This window comes from Calliphora vicina, chromosome 5 (genome assembly GCF_958450345.1).
Source record: "Calliphora vicina chromosome 5, idCalVici1.1, whole genome shotgun sequence".
Taxonomy (NCBI): domain Eukaryota; kingdom Metazoa; phylum Arthropoda; class Insecta; order Diptera; family Calliphoridae; genus Calliphora; species Calliphora vicina.
In genome coordinates, this window is record NC_088784.1 from 79,349,909 (window position 1) to 79,372,332 (window position 22,424).

A 22,424-nucleotide genomic window follows, 5' to 3' on the forward strand; every position below is an offset into this window, starting at 1 on the left:
GTGTGTTATATATGAATTATGTACATTTGTAAACACATTATAAAGTATACCAAGAATTACGTGGATAATTTCTAGTTTTTAATAAGATTTGTCAGAAAATTCGAGAAAAACTAAGTTGACGGTTTTTTTTAGGGAATTCAGTATCTAGCAATAAAATTTTTAGGAATAGATGAGTTCCCAAACTTTATGTTGTACACTGAAGGTACACAGCGATCATTACAATAATTCTAAGACAGAGACTTCCACAGGGTGCCCCGATAGACTTGGCTATAGTGTAATGCACTATCAATCTGAGAGTTGCGTGTTCAATTCCCGCCAAAGACCCTGGGTGTATCTGTTTCTTAAAAAAAACTTTGGAGGCGATATCTAGATCAAATGCATATCTGTTAAATCGGCTATAATGCTCAAGGAGTCAGGACTGAAGCACGTTCGCAATGACTATGGTTCTATCCTACAAAGCGCGGGCAGACCAACATTCTCTGATGAATGTGGCCTTTTGGTTTATCCTCCAGCTGCCTCTATACAATAATAATTCGAGAATTTAATCTCAACCTCTTTGCATTAGTCAAGGTTCTCAATTCCAATGCAAAAAGGTCCAAATATCAAACCAGCTTAGGCTTCATTAAGTATTCCCTGGGAACATTGGAAGAAGTGTTTTTTATGCAATGAAATAAATATAAATTGAAAACTACGTGGCAAATTACCTCGGTATACCATCTAAACAGGAAACACGTCTTGACAAAACAATTCCTCCTGAGACTCTCCCGATCAAATCCATATCTTCTAAGTCGGCTCTTCTGCTCAAGGAGTCAGGACTGAATCACGTTCGCATTTTGGTTCTATCCTACAAATCGTGGGCAGACCAACATTAAGGCAGTAAGCAGATAATATATAACCTTCACCGAGTTTTGAATAGATTTTAAGGTCAGGATACTGCATCTCAGTGCGATCACAGATGATAAAAAATGGAAACGGTCACTGGCTCGGGAACCGTCTCTGATGAATATGGTCTTTTGGTTTCTCTTCCACCTGTCATTGTACAATAATAATTCCAAAATTTTATATCAACCTCTTTGCATTAATCAAGGCTCTCAATTCCAATGTAAAAATTTCCAAATATCAAACCAGCTTAGGCTTCACTAAGTATGTCGAATAAGAATTGGTTCCCAGGGCAATATTTTCATGAGAAAACAAAGGTTCTCGCAGGCAAGTTGGCAAACCATTCCTCCTGTGATGTCATCGAAGGAGGCATCAACATCATATAGTTGGTGAATCCACCGAGACATCTTGGGAAGGGCCTTCGTATATAAAAGGATCAGATATCACAGCTTTGAAATACATTCATAGAGATGGTGTTATGTCCGCAGTTACAGCATACCGCATTAATATCGTACTTGATGGTCGCCCGACACAGAGAAGAATCGAGCCTAATATTGGCACAACTTATGTCGGCATGAAGCAACAGACTGAATGCCTACGAGTCCCAATTTATCGGTTTTAACGTGCGAGAGATGGTTTGTTTGATTCAGAAGGATATATTGAAATAACTCTTGTAGATACTATCAATTGAGATATGTAATGAAATATAGAATTGGATAGAAAGTTCAAACTAAGGGTCCTAATTTCCAGGACTTTTTCTTCCATTCCTGAAATAATTTACCCGGGAATTTGTATACTCTTCACCATAGGTTAGGTTATGAAGGCAGCCGGTATTACTAGCTCACTTGGGTCAATGAATTGGTCCCTTTGTGATACACTAAGGATCATGCTCAGGTCCTCAAGAGGTCCTTCACATGTCGGACTGGGCACACGAATGAACGTATCCATCATCCTAACAACCGCTAGGACGTGCAAAAAAGGCCTACCTATTGTCGGAGATGTTAGAGAAGATGTTAGACCGTTTCCTCCTCGTCCTCATCATGGTAAATTCTACAAAAGTCATTGTATGGAGTGTTAAGTCTCCTAGCATGCGCACCAATTAAGCAGTGCCCAGTAAGCACGGATATCAAAATCTCAAACACTTTACGCTGTATGAGTGATTTACAGCAGGATAGTGGTAATCCGACCAAAATATCAATCTCGTCAGCTTGCAGACGTGAGCATTTTTTGGCCAGTTCATACGCAATAGCATTGATATGTACACCAGAGTCACCCGGCATTCAGAATAACTGTCTGGCCATTTCGTTAAGAGATACCCGGCAATCATGTACCAATCTGGATTGTGTCTTAGATTTGCGTGAGCCTGCTAAACCAGTCCGATGTATGGTCTCTGACTTCAAAAGTTCCCGACCGATGAAAGTCAGAGTGTGCGTACTACAATACACACTTCAGACCTCGACCGAGAACCAAGCCCAACGACCAGTACATCACGAATGCTACTGCCCCAATACATTTCCTGAGCACAACGCTAGTTGTTATCTGCTACTTTCAATGGCTCTGTTGTACTCAGCAACACCACTTAGAAGATGCATTTGGTGTTCCGAAGTTTGCCATTAGCTCAAATATCAGTACTTTAACCAACGACCTTCTTCCCGCGATTTTGGGTTTAAACCGCAGCCACCACGACATCACCCGAAGTGACCAACACCAATGATCCTACAGGACCAGAGTTCTGGGGACATAGGATCCCCGTCGTACTAGATAAGACTCTAGTCAGCTGCGAATTTAAAAAAAATTAAATTCTCACCAGGAAAGGGGTCCGTGCACCTCGGAGCCACGGTTTCGCTCTATATTTCCCCTCGAAGCACAACATCAAAGTGTGTAGCTCACCAATATGCATATCCGTACCCCAAGGGATGGTACCAATCTGGATGTCGAATAGACAGGGATTTGCTTACTGTCAGTACAGATTTGGATATTCACATCAAATAACCTATAGTACTTCATCCAGTGTACCGCCCTTTTGTTGGCTGAAAACTCAGCTTGAATTATACTACATTGATCCTGTAGCCAGAAACACACCCCTTCTGAAAACTGGGAATATAAAAGCCACCCAACCGCAGACTTGGAGCCATCTGTATAGATGACAAACGTGTCCCTAGATTAAGGTAACTCGCATGCCATTGATACAAAAAAGCGCCTGTCAATTAAGGGTAAGGGATTGTGTAGTCAATGTTCACAGGGATACAAGATATACATCCCAGATTAGACGCATGGCCGGTAAAACCAGACCTCCATGTTCCTACAGTGCTTAGCCTAACGGCCGAATATATGGCCAAGAGATCAGCCGGTAGCCAGTGCAGCATAACTAATAAAGCAGTGCTGCGCTGTGAACTCGTAATCATTAGTGCAGAGATTCTCTCAATCGTCACGCAGTAGGTGGATTTACTTAGAGCCTTCCAATTGAGAAAATTCCAAATGAAATTGAGAATTTCAATTGTAAATTGAGAAAATTCCAAATGAAATTGAGAATTTCCATTTAAATTGAGAAAATTCCAATTGAAATTGAGAATTTCAATATGAAATTGAGAAAATTCCAAATGAAATGGAGAAATTCAATTTGAAATTGAGAAAATTCTAAATAAAATTGAGAAACATTATATAAATTATTTTATATTAAAAAAAAACAAAATTACTGATTATATGAGATGTGGTGGTCTGGATAGAGAGACCAATTTTAATTTATTTTGTCGTAGAAAACATGGTTGGTCTCGTGTTGGATCCCGAACAATTCGATACCTACTTCCCGTGGCCACAACATCCATCTAATAGGTGTAATTTGTACCGCAGGCATTATTCAAATGTATAGTCGCAGAGGTTCATTCACTGGAGACAGCGCAAACGAATGGGTCAAAAGGTTTCTTGATAGATGACAAGAGTTGGGCAATCAGTTATCTTAACTCGTTATGGCATATGATAATGCCCCTTGCAACAGTCTTCAACGTGAAATTTTCACCAATGCTTAACTTTATTTAAATAATTTGGTCCAAAATCATTCTGAAGTCAAGAATGAATATACCATCCGTAAATCCTCCTAATGTAGGAGATTAATTGAAGAATTAGTAACTAACGATTCTAAGTCCTGTATAACTACTAGAGCTATACAACATCATTCCAACAAAGTGCTTTGGAATTGCAAGATATGACTGTTGGTCAATAACATTATATATTTATGTTATTTGTTTCATATTTGTTTAATGTATATTATTTATGAAGAGTAAAATAACATTTTCACAATTTCATTTGGAATTTTCTGAATATCAATTGGAATTTTCCCAATTTCATTTAGAATTTTCTAAATTTCAATTTGAATTTCTCAATTTCAATTGGAATTTTCTCCATCTAAAATGGAAATTCTCAAATTCATTTGGAATTTTCTCAATTTAAAATGGAAATTCTCAATTTCATTTGGATTTTCTCAATATCATGTATAATGTTCTCAATTTCAATTAAAAATGGTACATTCATATGGGTTGGTAATAAATATGTTTGTCATTCTGTTTGTAATTTCCACATCTTTCTGTAGATTCTAAATATATAAAAATGTTTCTAATCGGTTAGAGAATTGAATTTTTAATATACCCAATATACTCCATTTTGGGCGCTTGAGGATCCGCCCCTCATCCTTAGAGTTTAAAGTCCAAATTCAAAACTTATACTCAGCTACACTCTATAGCCATGGGAAATTTTATTAAAATAGGATTATCCCTTGAGAAATTACAGATTTATTTCCACTTCCTCCACTATATCTATAAATACTTTTAGTGAAAAGAGTTAAGACCATGAGATTGTACTTACCAGTTTCTAACGACATTTATGTATTTAAAAGTTGTTCTAAAAACTGACTTTGTTGGTTGGTTATATATTTATTTTTTTTAAGTTGACATTTGTTAGTTTACAGTTTTATTTTATGATTTTATGTCAAGATATAACGATGGCACTGGGCCAGTATTGCGTAGTTTGTTTGTTTGACGTTCGTATTTTCTTGTACATATTGATGTTTGTTTGTGTGTTTGAATGTAATGAATAATTCAAGAAATGGCGCGCATACAGATTTTGTGGGTAATTTTCACACACTAACAATTTCTCTAAAAAAAATGAATGACTGACTGACTTTAACTATAGATGACACACATCTGTATCTACATAAAGACACTTTTACACATACTATACCCAGTGGCAGTGAAAATTTAGGTCATTTTAACGGTTTTGAATTTGTAAATATTTAATAAATTAATTTGGAAATACACTTGGTTATTCTGTTTTTTTTTGGGGGGGAAACTTTTCATTTGGTTTAGTCTGTGTGGCTAACTAGCTGTCTGTCTGTTTGTCTTCTACATCTTAAAAAGCAAAAATGTCAAAATGTCTAAAATGTGTATTTTGTGTAATGTCGATATGTCTATTAAATTTTTCTAACTCATTCGCTCTCTCCCCCTTCTTCTTAATGATAAACGTACTATACACGAGCACAATCCACAAAATAACAAAGCAAGGGCTTTGTTCATTTAATAAGTTGTTTATTTTTAACATCCAAGACTTGCTAATTCTCACACAGTTACAAATTCATACATACACTCATAGTACGTACGTATCACCGACAAAACTTTCAATATTTCAAATGTTCAAAGTTTAAATTGTAAATACTCGTACGAAACAAATAATGAAAAAATTAAAAAACAAAAAAAAACTGGAAAACCTTGAAATGCAAACGTTTGACTAATTGTTTAGAATTTGAAATTTTCGTTGTTGTTGTTGTTTCTGGAAAAAAGCTCTGTTTTGTTGCTCCGTTGCGACTGTAGTGTTCAAAGCATTGAGCAAACATTCACATTTGCTTGAAGGCTACTTTGCCAGATGGAAGAATTTTTTTAAGTTTTATTTTTTGCGATTTTTATATGTTTGGCAAATCAAATGTAGTTTTATGGGATCACCAAATAATTTTTGGATTTTACATTACCTTCAAATAGATATGTCGCAGTATGCATTCAAGATCAGTGGAATTGTAAACAATTTTGATACATACAGTGGTTAACAATACAATGGAAACTTTTCTAAATATTTAACTAATAGGTCAAATTCCATAAAAAAAGTCTTTAGAATTTGTATTTCTTTAGTATTTTATTAATATATCTGTACATAATTAATTAAAATTATGAAAATAGAAAACAAACCTAAAAGTATTCATTTTTAAGGTACTGGCAAAACAATGGAAACTTAGGTTACATTTCTACAAAAGTTGTCTGGCACTTTTGGTGGCTCAGTATTTTAGCGAAGATGCATTAAACCAACTAAAGATTATATCGTCTCCTTTGAAATATCTTGCCATCTCCTTATAAATGCATCTGAAAAAGCTTCATTCGTGGAAAATTTTTTCATAGGAAATCTTGATATTGAACATGGCAATTGGTTACAACCCCAGAGGATTGTTTGGGGTCATTGTCACTTCAAAATACATATTTCATTGAATTGTAACCACTTGACCAAACTTGACTGTCTTATTTGTGTTCCAGTATATTTCCCATCGATCGTCCTACAAATGTTCTCCCATTATTGTATTTGGATTCATCTCAAAAGAGAAAATTATTCAAAATTATAAATCCAGTTTGGCAAATTTTTAAGAAAAAAGATATTCTTTAGCTGGGCGATAGCAGCCATGACCAGACTCATGTCGAATTTTGTACTAACAAAGCGTTAAATGCAGGAAGTTTTGCTTTACTTCTTTAATTTGAAAAAAGAGTGCCTTTGAAGTACATCGATTGCTCACCAAAGCTTATGGTGAATGTGTTCCATCGGTTTCAACGTGCGAGAGATGGTTAGTTGCTTCAAAACAACATTTAATTATTCCGCTTTGTCTCCTTTGAACTCTATACACTTGTCCAACGTTTCTCCAATTGTTGTATCCCTTTGAAAAAATAATATTTATCGAGGTCATCAAAATAGCTATTTGATGACCAATTCACGCCGAGAAACCCACTGTTTTCGCGAATCGATTGTGATCAAACGCGGCACCCATCTTGCTGAAAACTTTCTCATACCCAAGAGATCAATCAAAATTTAAACCACTGAGCAATGTGAGATGCCTATGGCTTCCACAATCTCTCGCAATTTCAATTTCCGATCGTGAGATTTTTCAATTGTTTCGACACCTCAACTAGTCGTACAGAACGTTCGGCATCTTTCATGCTTGTACGGCAACAACAAAATTCAGTAAACCTCTTATTTACCATTGAAATTGATGGTGCAGAGTTTCAAGATTAAATTTTATTTGTGTGATGATTTTCTTCGGAAAAAATAATGCTTAATGAACAGATGAAATTCACTTTATTCCATTTTCTCCTCAAGTCACGCGGTAATCTGCTATCAATGGCTGTCATACACAAACTAAATGACGCAGGTTATTCGAGTTTCAGAGGAGTCAACTGACGGATGCCTGTTGATAGGAGCAGTGTTGCCCTTTCAGTTAAGAGGCGGGAAATTCAAAAGGTCATGGACTTATTGACTCGCCCACGTATTCATACATATTCATTTGGTTTTAGTCTTCATTCTTGCAGAAGTTCAAAAGTTTCTATTGTATTGCCAATCAATAAGTATTGATTGGCAATACAATAGATCGTTATAAAGGGCGGAGTTTATAAAGCGATGTTTGGTAAGAGAGCTGGTTAACCAGAGTCGGTTTCAAAAGAGTTAACGGAAACAGATAGTTTCCCATATACGTAGTTTCCCTGGTATATATTCAGTACATTAAATTCTTCATTACTATAATATTTTTTATTGAAGGCAGATTTTATGGCAGACCAGTGTTATTTCAATTACAAAATAACCCTTTAAATATTCTTAAAAACGAGATATTATTGCAAAAGGCCCGAAATAAATGTTTGCTATTAACGCTTTCTACTAAAATATTAGCCTGGCATCACTCTTTCTCTGCACATATAGTAGATCAAAGTGAAGGCGTCGCACAGTGCTTCGCCACCATATAAGCAATGTATAGAAATTAAGAGTTTTTATATCTAAATAAAAAGAAGTAAGAAAGTATGGTCGGTCAAGCCCGGCCATATAATACCCTACACTAAGTAAAAGAGCAAAAACATTTATCTTTTAAAATTTCAATAATTTATATTTTTGAGTGATTTTCGGAAGTGGGCCTTATATGGGGGCTATCACCAATTATGGACCGATCACCATGAAATTAGGTCGTGTGATTTATGTCTATATGAAAGTTTACTATGTTGAATTTTTTTAATTTTTAAGCGATTTATGCACGTTAAAGTGATTTTCGGAAGCGGGTCTATATGGGAGCTATGACTAATTATGGACCGATCGTAACAAAATTTGGTGGCATGAATTTTGTATATATAAAACTTATTTGGAGCGGAATTTGTGGAGATACATATATAAATTAAACATTTATGATCGATAAAGTCCAATTTCGGAAGGACATTTGTATGGGGGCTAGGTGAAATAATGGACCGATTTCAGCCAGTTTCAATAGGCTTAGTCCTTGGGCCGAAAAAATAATATGTACCAAATTTAATCGAATTATCTTCAAAATTGACCTGTACTCTGCGCACAAGGTTTACATGGACAGCCAGCCAACCAGACGGACGGACCGACGGACATCGTTTAATCGACTCAGAAAGTGATCGGTCGATCGGTATACTTTAAGGTGGGTGTTAGACTAATATTTTTGGGCGTTACAAACATCTGCACAAACGCATAATACCCTCCCCACTATGGTGGTGTAGGGTATAATCATCGAGCACTTTTATTTTGACAAAATGAACAAGAAAAGCCAATGACATTCATAGCTCCCATATATCCCCAAATTTATAATTTAATTAAATTATTCTTCTAGAAATAATCATTTTAAAATTTTATTAAAATCGTTTAAGTAACAGAGCATTCATCGGAATATTATTCATTGGATATTCTTTTAATGAAGTAGAAAATAGGCTGCAATATTTCGCAAAATATTCCAAACATAAATTTGGTACTTTTGGTAATTTGAACCTTAAAATAATAAAGGTATTTTTATGTACATTGATATCGAGATATGAATACTGTTTTCTACATAATTTCGTTAAAAACGAAGACTAATTTTTCTTGATTTTTTGTCTAGGAGACAAAGCACCGTGCATCGTCATCACAATTACTCTGTCTGTCTGTATGGGTAAAGTGCGGGTTTATGTCTATATTTTATGTGTTTTTTTTCATTCTGTTTAGGTATCGGGGTACAGGGGGCTAATGCAAAGGCTTTTATAATTATATTCATTAAACAGACATGTTTGCTTTTTTGTGTTGTTTGAAAAGTAACTGATAGAATGATTCTTTGTTTGATGTTTTGTTGTTTCCACTCTATTCTATACTATTCGAAATGTCATGTTTTCTAATCATATACTATTTATACATATTTATATGCATTTGTCTTTGTAGTCAGTAAATTATAAAAATTATAATAATATATATAGATTTATAAGTACGCTACTGGGCAATACATAACTTCATATTCATGATCAATTTTTAATTTTATAGAGGTAATCAAAGTTTGTATGGAGATTTTGTTTTATAATTCTGTAATAAATTTTAAAATTGATTATGAATTAGGCCTTTAATTTTCTTTAAATAAAGTTAAATAGTTTTAAATTTTTTTCACTTGATTCTCCTAAACTGAAAGAATTTTCTACTTTGTTCAAGAGTTCACTATTTCCAATCAAACTGGACGTAGGGTGCATGTTAAAATACATTTTAACATGTTTTCGAGCTGGTTTATTATAAATAGCATAAGTATAAAATTAGCAATGTTACCAGCCCCCTCCCACATGTTCCTCCTAACTAACAATTTTATTCCAAGATTAGACAATGATGCCAAAAGATTCCTTCATCATAAAGATGTTGTTTAGCAGATAATGCTGCTTTTTAGTTACTTACTATCAACATGAAACCAATAAGCTCAGCTCCTCCTATACAAAGTAATCATAAACACATTACTTCCAGATGTCGAAATCGATTAATTGGTTAAGGTAAGGTAATTGGTTAATTCAATCGTAGCTCTTTATTCAGTTTAATTTTAGATTCAATCGTACATTATAGGGGATTAAATATTCCCTCTAATGACTTCTGTAAAAGTGTTCATGCTATTCCTTCTTTGCCCGGTTTTATAGGGTATAAAAACAATGACAAATGCTAGTCCTTTGCATCACTATCTTACGGATTTGTCGGGGGTGAACATTTGGAAGATGTATTCGATCATTCGTGCATCGGGTTGGTTCGGCACCGAATCGCACATGGACATGTGGATCCTGATTTGGGAGGACGGAACATGATCCTTTTGGATATCCATGGTCCCAAGTGAACTGATGTAACTGACTGCCCACAGTGAGGCAGAATTTATAAATTTTCTTAATGTGACTTGTGTTGAATAAAATATTAAGAACATTTATACAAATTTTTATACCCTTCACCTTCGTGAGAAGGGTATATATATAAGTTTGTCATTCCGTTTGTAATTTCTACATTTTTCATTTCCGACCCGATAAAGTATATATATTCTGGATCCTTATAGATAGCGGAGTCGAATAAGCCATGTCCGTCTATCTGTCTGTCTGTTGAAATCAATTTTCTGAAGACCCCAGATATCTTCGGGATCCAAATCTTCAATAATTCTGTCAGACATGCTTTCGAGAAGTTTGCTATTTAAAATCAGCAAAATCGGTCCATAAATAACGGAGATATGAGCAAAAAACCGGTAAAACCTCGATTTTTAACCTATTTTTGATCTATATCTGGATTACTAAGTCATTAATATAGACAATATGGATATCTAATGATAGATATTTCAAAGTCCATTGCAACGATGTAGATAAGGCTATAGTAAGTTGTACCTACAATGGGTCAAAATCGGGAAAAATATTTTTTAACCCGAATTTTTTTTCATCAAAAAATTTTTTTGTCATAAATTTTTTTTCAAAAAAAAAAAAATTAAAAAAATTTGGGAAAAAAAAAATTTTAAAAAAAAATTTAAAAAAAATAAAAATTGGAAAAACAATTTAAAAAAAAAATTAAATTTTGTTTACTTAAAAATATTTAAACAAATTTATTTTAAAGTATAATTTGGTGAAGGGTATATACGATTCGGCACAGCCGAATATAGCTCTCTTACTTGTTTTAGTATGAAAAAGTGCAATATTTTTGATGGACTGAGTTTTAAAAGTGGCATAATTTTGAATCTAATTGAGATATTGACTTGAATTTTTTTTGTAAGACCAGAAATTGACTTATCTAAACAAAAAAATATAACTCGGAATAAATGTGGATCAAATTGTTCCTAATATTTGCAATCCTATTAAAATTTTGATAAAAATATTAGTTTTAGAATCTTAATAAATGTGTAATATGTAATAAAATCTTTATTTTTTAACAAAACTCAATGAAATTTTCAACGTTTTTTTAAATATATCATTCTAAATAACAAGGTGTAAAAACGCTTGTCAAAAGGTCAAAGGAATCCCGCAATTCTTAAAAATTGGAGCAAAAATCCCAAAAATGGTATTTTTTGCAATTTTGCCCATGGGGTCCACATTTCCTTCTGGGCTGGGAAAATACTTTGAGGATAAATAAGGAAGACATCAAGATTTCTAAAACTGCTTCCCGTGTTTTGATCCCAGCTTTGGGATTTTAGAACATGTGGCCCCAAGTTTAAATTTTGATAAAAAATAGGTCACATTCCGAAGGGCGTAGTATGTCGCTACTCGAAAAATATGAGCCGTTTTATGTATGCCAGATTTATTTCCAAAATATTTTGATTCTGCCCCACTGTGCAATCGACTAAATTGATGAATTGCTTGAGATACCGCTTTCATATTGTTCAAATTCAATCGTAAGCTAATTATAGGGTATTAAATATTCCCTCTAATGACTTTTGTAAAAGTTTTCATGATGGAGATTAGGTTAAACCTGTGGAACGAACACCTACTCCTTCTTTGCCCAGTTATATTGGGGAGAAGGACTGCGACAAAGGCTAGTCATTTATTACAAAATAGTTAACAGAAAATAATCCTACTTATTGTAAATAACACGGTGCTACGATGGAAAAAAAACTTGGAAAACGACCTATCGTGGGTTATAGGGCTTGTGAGTACATTAGAAATTGTGTCAAAAAATTTCAGAAATACCCTCAAATTCAGAAGTTATTCTGAAAAAACCGTTTTCAGTGATATTCGTCAACTTATCGATCTATAACTCAGTCAGTCTTCGTACGACTTTAAATTTTTAAACGGGTTCGGAAAGAGAACTGATTACGCTTTAAAATGACGTGCATTTTTTGATACACTTGTTATTTAAAAAATATTTAAAAAATCTTGTTGTAGTGTATTGAATAAATTTGTTTTGAATTTCAACCTGATAACTATATTTGTAAGAAATTTATGAGGATATTAGTAATTTTCGGGAGTGGACCTTATATGGGAGCTATGGTTAACAATGGACCGATATTCACAAAATCCAGAAGTATGATTACTGGATTCAAAGGAGCTATGACCAATTATAGGCCAATCTGCATAAAATTTGGTGCAGTGATATCTATATATGTATATGAGTATAATTTTTGTCGAATTATAGCATGATAAATGTATTTATAAGAGTTTTATGAGTACTGAACTGATTTTTGGAAGTGGACCTTATATGGGAGCTATGGTCAAATATGGACCGATATTCACAAAATCCAGTAGTATGATTTCTAAATATAAACTATGCATGTGTGTGAAATTTTGTTTTGATATTTTTTAGATATTTATGTAGGTTATTGTATTTTTCGGAAGTGGTCCTTATATGGGAGCTATAACCAATTATCGGCCGATCTTCATAGAATTAGGTATAGCGATTTTGGTATATATGGGGATTATTCATGTCGAATTTCAACTTGATAGCGATATTTATAAGACATTTATGCTTATTTAAGAGATTTTCGGAAGTGTACTTTATATGGGAGCTATAGTCAAATATGGGCCGATCCACGAAAAATTTTGTAATATAATTTCTTTTACCACGAAACTTATTTTTGCTGAATTTTATGTGGATATTCCTATTCTGTAGGCATTTATAGACCATAGAACCATATTTCGGGAAGAAATTTGTATGGGGGCTAGGAGAAATCATGGACCGATTCTTATAATTTTCACCATAGTTACTCCTTTTATCATAAAAGTAACGAGTGCAAAATTTTATGATATTAGCTGCAATATATTTACAAAAAATGTGCAAAAATATGTGAAAATTATAAATTTTTTTTTGAGGTTGTCCCACATTTTCATTCATAACTTTGGTTCCACTGTACCGATTTCGCTGATTTTCAATACCAAACTGCTTTCTTGCAACTCTACTAAATTTGTTTGCGTATTTTGGACGTGAGCGTGTTTTACACAGAAGGACAGACAGACGGACATGGCTCAATCGACTTAGAATTTCATAAGGATCAATAATATATATACTTTGTTGGGTCTCAGATGAATATTTCTCAATGTTACACACGGAATGACAATCTTATATATACCCTCATTCACCACTTATGGTGGTGGAGGGTATAAAAACAAAAAGCTATACAAAAAAAATGTTTGTAAAAAATGTATAATTTACAAGGTAAATTTTGTGGAACTTTTTTCGAAAAAGTTTAATAACTTTTGCAAGTATAAACCAATTTTAACAAATAAAGTCTTGTTTTTGTCTACATAAAATTGTATTTAAAATACTGTGGAAAAAAGAATATGGTTTCATAGAAAAAAATTAAAATATATATTGTTGAATTTGAAAAATTACGAAAAAAAATAAAAAAGCAAGCGAATCTATTTATAAAAACTTACACAATTTGTTGGAATATAGATTTTATGCATACATTAATTCTTTACCTAACTATAATTGTTTAAAATTTTGAAATCGGTCGAAAAATATATCAGTTAGAGATACTAAAGTACTACGACCTACCCTAAAACCGTTTTTCAAAATTTTGAGGGTGTTTCAAAATCTTTGAAAAACGGTTTTAGAATGTCCTCACCTTGGCCTATAACCTTCATTAGGTGGCTTTTCAAGTTCTGACAAAAAGTGTCATTTTGTAGCAGAGTGTAATTATTCAATCTATCTTTTTATTGACAATAAATATTTAACTTCACAGTATGCCATTTACCACAAAAGGGTTAACTCAAAATTTGCTAAACTTTTTTTTATAATTTATTTTGGCACAAATCAAAGTTATTTTCAGTTTAATAAAAAACTAAAAAAAATATTTTTTTTTCCCTGGAAATTGAGTTTTTTGGGTTATGACTGTCGTTTTGCTATCGAGCGAATCTTGTTCACATGAAGGGTAAATTTGTTTCTAACAACTATAATTTCTTTGTAAATATTTATTAAACTACACGAGCACATGCAATTGAAATTAATTTGAACAAAATATATGTATCTGTATGTACTTTTTATTTTGTTTTTATTTACAGCGAAAATACACTCTTACACGTTTTATTTTATACTATTTGTTCACATTTATAGCAAATAAAACTTTTAAAAATTCACACAATGAATTTCAATTATTAATTGAAATTAAAAAAATAAATATGTATATAGCAACTACAAAATGTAATAGTTTTTTATACTGTATCTATATACATACATATAATAAATTATGATTAGAAAGCCAATAAGCTGAGAAATAAAAAACTAAAAAAACAAATTTAATTTAATTGATAATAACTCAACAAAATGGATTTATTTCTAATGCTAATAACCCAACTAAAAGATGATAAATTTCGTATAAAATTTCTAAAGCATTTACTGCTGAATGTATAAAATTATTTATGTGAAAGTATATAAATACAATTTACTATTTAACATAGACATACATACATATATTTATTTATGTATATGGATTTTGATTATTTAAATATTGATAATAACAATTACCTAAAGTTAAAATTAAATATGAAACGAAAACGAACAAAAACTGTCTAGACCAAAATTTATATAAAAAAACATCTACATACGTCTGTCTGCATAATTATTAGATAGATACTCATGGTTTTCATTATTGTTCATTAAGTTACTTATAAATAAATATTAAGGGGAGGGAGTTAAGCGATAAGAATTATCTAAAGTTTACCTAGACACCCTACCAACCACCTCCCTACAAGATATTGTTGATCTGTTTAGCAAAATATCTACTATGTGGACAATATTTGCTCAAAATTAACAAAGTTTATGTTGGATCATTTTGGGTTAATAAGATCAAATTTTAGTAGTTAAAAATTGTTAAAACAATAAATTTAGTTTTCCGTGTAGCTGAACGTTTAATATTTTCACTTGCTATAAATAAATAAACTATGTAGTCAGTTTTGTTATAAAATAAAATCGAAGAAAAATAAATATTTTTATTCGAATAAATAAAATTTTTAAATTTAGAATAAACACGTAAAAGAGCTATATTCGGCTGTGTCGAATCATATATACCCTTCGCCAAATTATACTTCAAAATAAAAATTTTAAATATTTTTAGGTAAACTAAATTTATTAACTTTTCCAAAGTTGTTTTTTTTAAATTTTTTGGAATTGTTTTTTTTTTAAATTTTAATTTTTTTTTTAATTTTAAAACTTTTTTTGTTTTTTTCAATTTTTTTTAATATTTAGCGAAAAAAAAAATGTTGGTCAAAAAAAAATTCGGGTTAAAAATTATTTTTTTCCAACTTACTATGGTCTTATATACGTCGTTGCAAAGGTCTTTGAAATATCTATCATTAGATATCCATATTGTCTATATTAATGACTTAGTAATCCAGATATAGGTCAAAAATAGATCAAAAATCTAGGTTGTCCTGGTTTTTCCTTATATCTCAGCAATTTGTGGACCGATTTTCTCGATTTTAAATGGCAACCGATCCGGAAGAATTCCGGAGATATTGATGTATGAATCATGTATGTAAGTTATATGGGGGCTTCGGAAAGTTGATTTGAACAGACAGACGGACAGACAGACATACGGACATGGCTTAATCGACTCCGATATCTATAAGAATCCAGAATATATATAATTTATAGGGTCGGAAAATTATATTGTGGAAATTAAAAACGGAATGGCAAACTTATATATAAATACCCTTCTCACGAAGGTGAAGGGTATAAAAATTATTCTATCAATAATACTCTGCTACAAAATGACACTTGTTGTCAGAACTTGAAAAGCCAACTAATGGAGGTTGTAGGCCTAGGTGAGGACATACTAAAACTGTTTTCAAAGATTTTGAAACACCCTCAAAATTTTGAGTTATTTTGAAAAAACAGTTTTAGGGTAGGTCGTAGTACTTTAGTACCTCTAACTCACATATTTTTAGACCGATTTCAAAATTTTACATAATAATGGATAGGTAAGGTATCAAGCTTTCATAAAATGTATGCATAACATCTATATTCCAAGAAATTTTGTAAGTTTTTGTAAATAGTTTCGCTTTCTTTTTTATTTTTTTCGTAATTTTTCAAATTCAACAATAGTTTTTTTTAATTTTTGTCTATGAAACCCTATTTTTTTTGCACAGTATCTTAAAGACAATTTTATGTAGACAAAAACGAGATATTAGTTGTTAAAATCGGTTTATACTTGCAAAAGTTATTACTTTTACGAAAAAAGTTCCACAAAATTTACCTTGTAAATTTAAAATTGTACAAAAAAGTTTTTTTGTTTAGTTTTTTTTATTCATGTGGGCTGGGGGAGAAAATACTAAAAAAGGTGTTAATGAAAAGTTGAATAACTTTTATAATATTCATCCGATTTGAATTTGGTATACGTTTTTATACATTTTTAAAATTTAAAAATGTTCCTATTTCTTTCATAATATTGGGCACAATATATAACTGATTTCATTTAAAATTTCTTCTGTTAGTTAATAATAAATACAAAAATCATACGAAAAAGTTTCAAAGCAGTATCTTCTACTAGTCCAAAAATAATTTATTTTGAATTTGAAAATTGAGAAAATGTTGAATTTTTGTATTATTTTGTCCGAAAAAAAATTATTATTAGTCTTTGCTTCCTAAAACGGAACTTATAATGCTTTTATTTATATTTAAAATAGAAAACGCCTAAAATATGCTAATAGGGCCCTTAGCCCTTCCGAATTTAAAATAATGTTTTATCGAAATTTTGAATTTGAATTCTAAAATTCCAAAGCTGGGATTCCAAAATGAGCAACAGTTTTAGATACTATGATTTCAAATCATTATTATTTTTCTTCACGTCAATCAGAGCAGCAAGTTAGAAATGACAGATTTATTTCCAAAATATTCTCAAGCATATTTTGAAAGCTCAAGTCAAGGTTTTGCCAAAAATCGGGTTTGTCAGCCTTTTTTGAGTTTTCTTCATAACCTTGTCAAGACCCACGATTTTCTTTACTTTACCTTTGAAGGAAAGAAAGAAGAATTTCCATGCTTTATTTTTGTGTGCCCTACATTAAAATTTTTCGTAATTTTTCCATAAATTTTGTAAATAACTTTTTATAACTTTTAAAACTTTTATGAAAATGAAAAAAACTAACAATGCAGTTTGAATGATCAATTAATTCTTAATAATCAAACCATTACCTTCTTTATTCAAATTTTGTTAAATAGATCTATAAATAATTCTGATTTCAGATCCGGATATTAATTATTGTACTTAGTAAGCTAGAATTTCCTGCAAATTTCCAAGAAAAATTACAGCAAAATCACTGCATTTTACTAGGAAATATATATATGTATACGTGTTACGAGTACGTTTCATATTATTAAAACATTCTTATTTGACTAAAATTTATAGTTTATGTGAAAAAATGACGCCATTCATATGATTTTTGTATTTGTTGCTGCTGACACTATTGATGTCATCTTTTTTTAAAATGACTTTGAAATTTGCCGTGTGTTGTTTTTTTATTATTAATAAAATAAGAAATTTTGTTTTTTTTTTTTTGCATGATCATGGCGGAAATTTAGTCATTACAAGTTGTTGTAGTTGTCATTTTATTTGTTGCAATTAGGTATAGATACCTACATCTATGTATACATTGAACGATCACATTTAATAGTTTAATTAATAGAAGATCATCATATGCTCTTTTAACATATGAATCATTCCATGGCAAAATGAATGATTACAACAATTTCTATAATATAGAGAGTATTCAATGTTTTGGTAAACTAAAAACAATAATTTTATTATGGAATGTGTGATGTGAGTGACTTTCAAAAGGTTCCACTGTATTAATTGTAAATAAATTTCCCATAAATAAATTGCGCAATTACACATAAAACAATGACTGTTGTTAGTTAATGAAATGAATGCATTTCAGATTCATGTAATACGTAGATTTTTAGAACGCAATTTTTTGTTTCTATACTAAATCTACTCATACAGAATGAAAACAAGTAAGAGAGCTATATTCGGCTGTGCCGAATCTTATATACCCTTCACCAAATTATACTTCAAAATACAAATTTTAAATATTTTTAGGTAAACACAATTTTTTTTTTTAATTTTTTGGGAAAAAAAATTGTCGAATTATTTTTTTAAAATGTTTTTTTTAAATTTTGTATATTTAATTTAAATAAAAAAATTTTGTTCATTAATTTTTTATTTTTTTTTGGTAAAAAAAAATTCGGGTTAAAAATATTTTTTTCCGATTTTGACCCATTGTAGGTCCAACTTATGGTCTTATATACGTCGTTGCAAAGGTCTTTGAAATCTATCATTAGATATCCATATTGTCTATATTAAATGACTTAGTAATCCAGATATAAGTCAAAAATAGGTCAAAAATCGTTGTCCTGGTTTTTTCCTCATATCTCAGCCATTTGTGGACCGATTTTGCTGATTTTAAATAGGAAACTTCTCGAAAGCATGTCTGACAGAATTATTTAAGATTTGGATCCTAAAGATATCTGGGGTCTTCAGAAAATTGATTTCAACAGACAGACAGTCACACAGTCAGACAGACAGACAGACAGACAGACAGACAGACAGACAGACAGACAGACAGACAGACAGACAGACAGACAGACAGACAGACAGACAGACAGACAGACAGACAGACAGACAGACAGACAGACAGACAGACAGACAGACAGACAGACAGACAGACAGACAGACAGACAGACAGACAGACAGACAGACAGACAGACAGACAGACAGACAGACAGACAGACAGACAGACAGACAGACAGACAGACAGACAGACAGACAGACAGACAGACAGACAGACAGACAGACAGACAGACAGACAGACAGACAGACAGACAGACAGACAGACAGACAAACAGACAGACAGACAGACATGGCTTAATCGACTCCGCTATTATAAGCATCCAGAATATATATGTATACTTTATAGGGTCGGAAAATTATATTGTGGAAATAACGGAATGACAAACTTATATATACCCTTCTCACGATGGTGAAGGGTATAAAAAGAGAGAGATAGATCTTAAGTATAAAAAAACACAGTGATTGATAACAGGGCATCGAAATAATATATTCAATTTGAGTTTAATTGAAACAAATTTCCTAAAAATATGTACATTCACTGACAAGTTTTTTCCAACAAAAAATGGGTTTCCCCCAATAATTGTTTCACTGGGACGTATTGTGCGTTTGTGCTGTTGTTTGTAATGTCAAAACATATTAGTACAACACCCACCTTAAATTATACCCATCGATTCAGAACCACTTTTTGATTCGATTTAACAATCTCTACCCCTCTGTCCGTTGTTCTGACTGGCTGGCTGGCCAACCATGTGCACAAAGTATTAGTATAACTCGTAGTAGTAAAATTTTAAGAAAATCCGAAAGAAATATATTCGATTCTGATTCCTCTAAACACGTTTTATTATACGAATTATTGAAAGTATTACAAATGGCAAGACAAATATAAATATATCCTCAGATTTAGTAAGGGAAACAGCAACTGAATAAAATTAAATAAAACAACTAACATTGAGAGACTATTTAGAAAATTACGTTCTTGACAAGGTACCGCAAAACTGCTATCAGGAGGATCATATTCATCTTCCGAATAATCTGGAATCCCACCTGCTGCAGGATTACTACCATCAATTCCATTAATAGGTTTCCCTATGACCGGTTTGCCAGTAGTTGCACCACCTCCAGGTTTTGGTGTCGTTAACACTTCAGGTTTTTTTGTAGTTGCTACTGGCGGTTTCTCTACAGTAGTTGTTGGTTTCGATGGAGAGAATACTTTATCCTGTTTCTGAACTTCTTCTCTTCCTTCACGCTCTAAATGCAACATCTCTGGTTGTCTGCCACAGTTGTTAAATTCCTCACTTCCATCACCATCATATGGAATCAATGCTAGTTTCCCCTTAACATCATATTCCTCCTTTGTTGAGCACAAAAACTTGTATTTCGGATCAGTACCCGTAGTGCATTTCGAGGCGGGCACTTTACAGCTATTATATATGGTACTTCTGGCTATATTTGTTGTGGGATAATTGCAAGACAGCATAACAGCTTCCTTTTTTTTCTCGGCAAAATAAAATTTAGCACAAGTACAACCTATACGATTATTGCGCTCATTTAAGGAAGTCAAAAAATGTCCTACCATTCTGTAACGTAATTTTAAATACAATTACAGTATATTTCCTTAAATATTTTACTGACAACTTACACTTTTGTTTGATGATAGTAACTGTCAATCATGGCCATTACAGTTAATCTATATTCTATGTACCACAGATATGATATGACATTACCGTAAGCCGTTGCATTAAGATGTTTACCCACATACGTTAATATGCCAAGATTTTGTCCAGAAAAAGGATATTTGAGAGTATTTCGACACTTGTCATGCGCAAACGTACAATAGGAAGTATGAAGAAAAGCTGTTTTCTCCAGTTCTTTATCCCATGTAATAACGCCATGACGACATCCAGGTTTTATGCCATACTCTTTGTAAAGTCCACCACAGGCAACAAAATTTCGTTGTTCATTATGAAAATCTAATATATCCTGTTTATCCGATTCTGTTAATGGTATAATCTCTGCATTGTCAGGACATGGTGGATATTGAAATTTCTAAAAATATAAAACTTTTCTTAACACATTTTTTATAAATTAATATTTAGCTTACACCATTATGAAGAATACCATCACGACATCCGGAATGCATTCCATCTCCACCCGTATATTTACACAATCCAGGTGTGCAATAATCCGTAAAGATGTCTCCGTCATCACTCCCTGAAGATATAGAGAAGGGGAATATTATGTATAATAATTTTAGAATTATATTGGTTTTCATGCTGAAATGTTCTATTGCGTCAAAGTGAAATCCATTTGAAGTTTTTATAGCTGTCAGTATTTTAATAAGAAATAAGGACTGGCAGTATAGGGTAAATATTCTAGAACTGATAGCACATTTATTGAAAATTGAAGGGTTTAGTTTAAAAACATGTTAAGTTACAAAATAAAAATATTGAAACATGATTTCTAATATTTGCCTCAAAGATTCGATATTATCCCAAATAAATTACTATTTTGTTATACATTAGTTGCGATCTTATGATGAATATTGCTGTATTAAAATTTTTTATCTTGTCAACATTTTATAAAACCCTCTATCTTAAAAAACACAAGTTATCAAGGTAGCAAAAAAAAACTGTTTAAACTACGTTTCCGCATACGCCGTAATCGGCACCGAAAACGAAATTCCATACATTTGCACCGAAAAGAAGTTCGTTTCAGAAATCGGCAACGAAACGGCACCGATCAGTAACGAAAAACCTGTCATTTTGGGACGGAACGAAAACAACTTCAAGTAGGTTGTTTTCGGTGCTCTAGGAACGAAATTATTTTAATTATTTTTTTATTTCAAATTTAAAGAACATCAAATGAATAAAAAAATTAATTTTCTTTATGGAAAAGGACAAAATAATAGATTTTGTCAAAAATAATGAAATTCTATTTAATGTGCGACATCCAAAATTAAAAAATAAGTTCGTTTCTGTTTTATGCCGCAACGCACCCAACTAAAACGAAAACAATTCAGAAACGAGACGTTAACGAACACCAAAGTTTTTCAGTTTCAGTTTTCGTTATCGTCGCCGATTACGGTGTATGCGGAAACTCAGCTTTAGTTCGCCTATTCGAAAGGAAAATTCTACATTATTGAGGCTTTTTGCAAAGGGTAACATAGAGACGAGACCTAACTGTCAAAAACCTAACACAAATCAGAGTGTTTCGTCTCTATGTGTAATTCTCTATCGTTTATTTTTGACATTTATGATCAATATACTTTGGTAAATCATCATGAAGAGATTGAAGCTTGAACAACGCTCCAAATTGGCCACATTTACTTGGAAAGTCAGTTATCGATCAGAGCACATAACGATGAGACTCCATACATTCAAGGACAGCCGCAGTTGCCATAAGGGCCCATCATCACTTTTTTTAAAATTTTACAGGAGAGACGATA

At 32.1% G+C, this 22,424-nt stretch overlaps 2 protein-coding genes across 2 annotated transcripts in view; one reads left to right on the plus strand and one right to left on the minus strand.

Annotated features, from left to right (window-relative positions):
- Positions 1 to 22,424, plus strand: part of LOC135961700 (uncharacterized) — an 86,156-nt gene that overhangs the window by 34,057 nt on the left and 29,675 nt on the right. The gene's annotated exons all lie outside the window — the stretch shown is intronic.
- Positions 19,842 to 21,193, minus strand: LOC135961408 (tabinhibitin 2-like). Its single transcript, XM_065512907.1, has 3 exons — positions 21,081 to 21,193; positions 20,619 to 21,025; positions 19,842 to 20,556 (listed from the first exon to the last, which is right to left on the minus strand). The coding sequence occupies exons 1-3, from the start codon at positions 21,117 to 21,119 to the stop codon at positions 19,842 to 19,844; spliced, it is 1,161 nt and encodes a 386-aa protein (XP_065368979.1). The 5' UTR covers positions 21,120 to 21,193.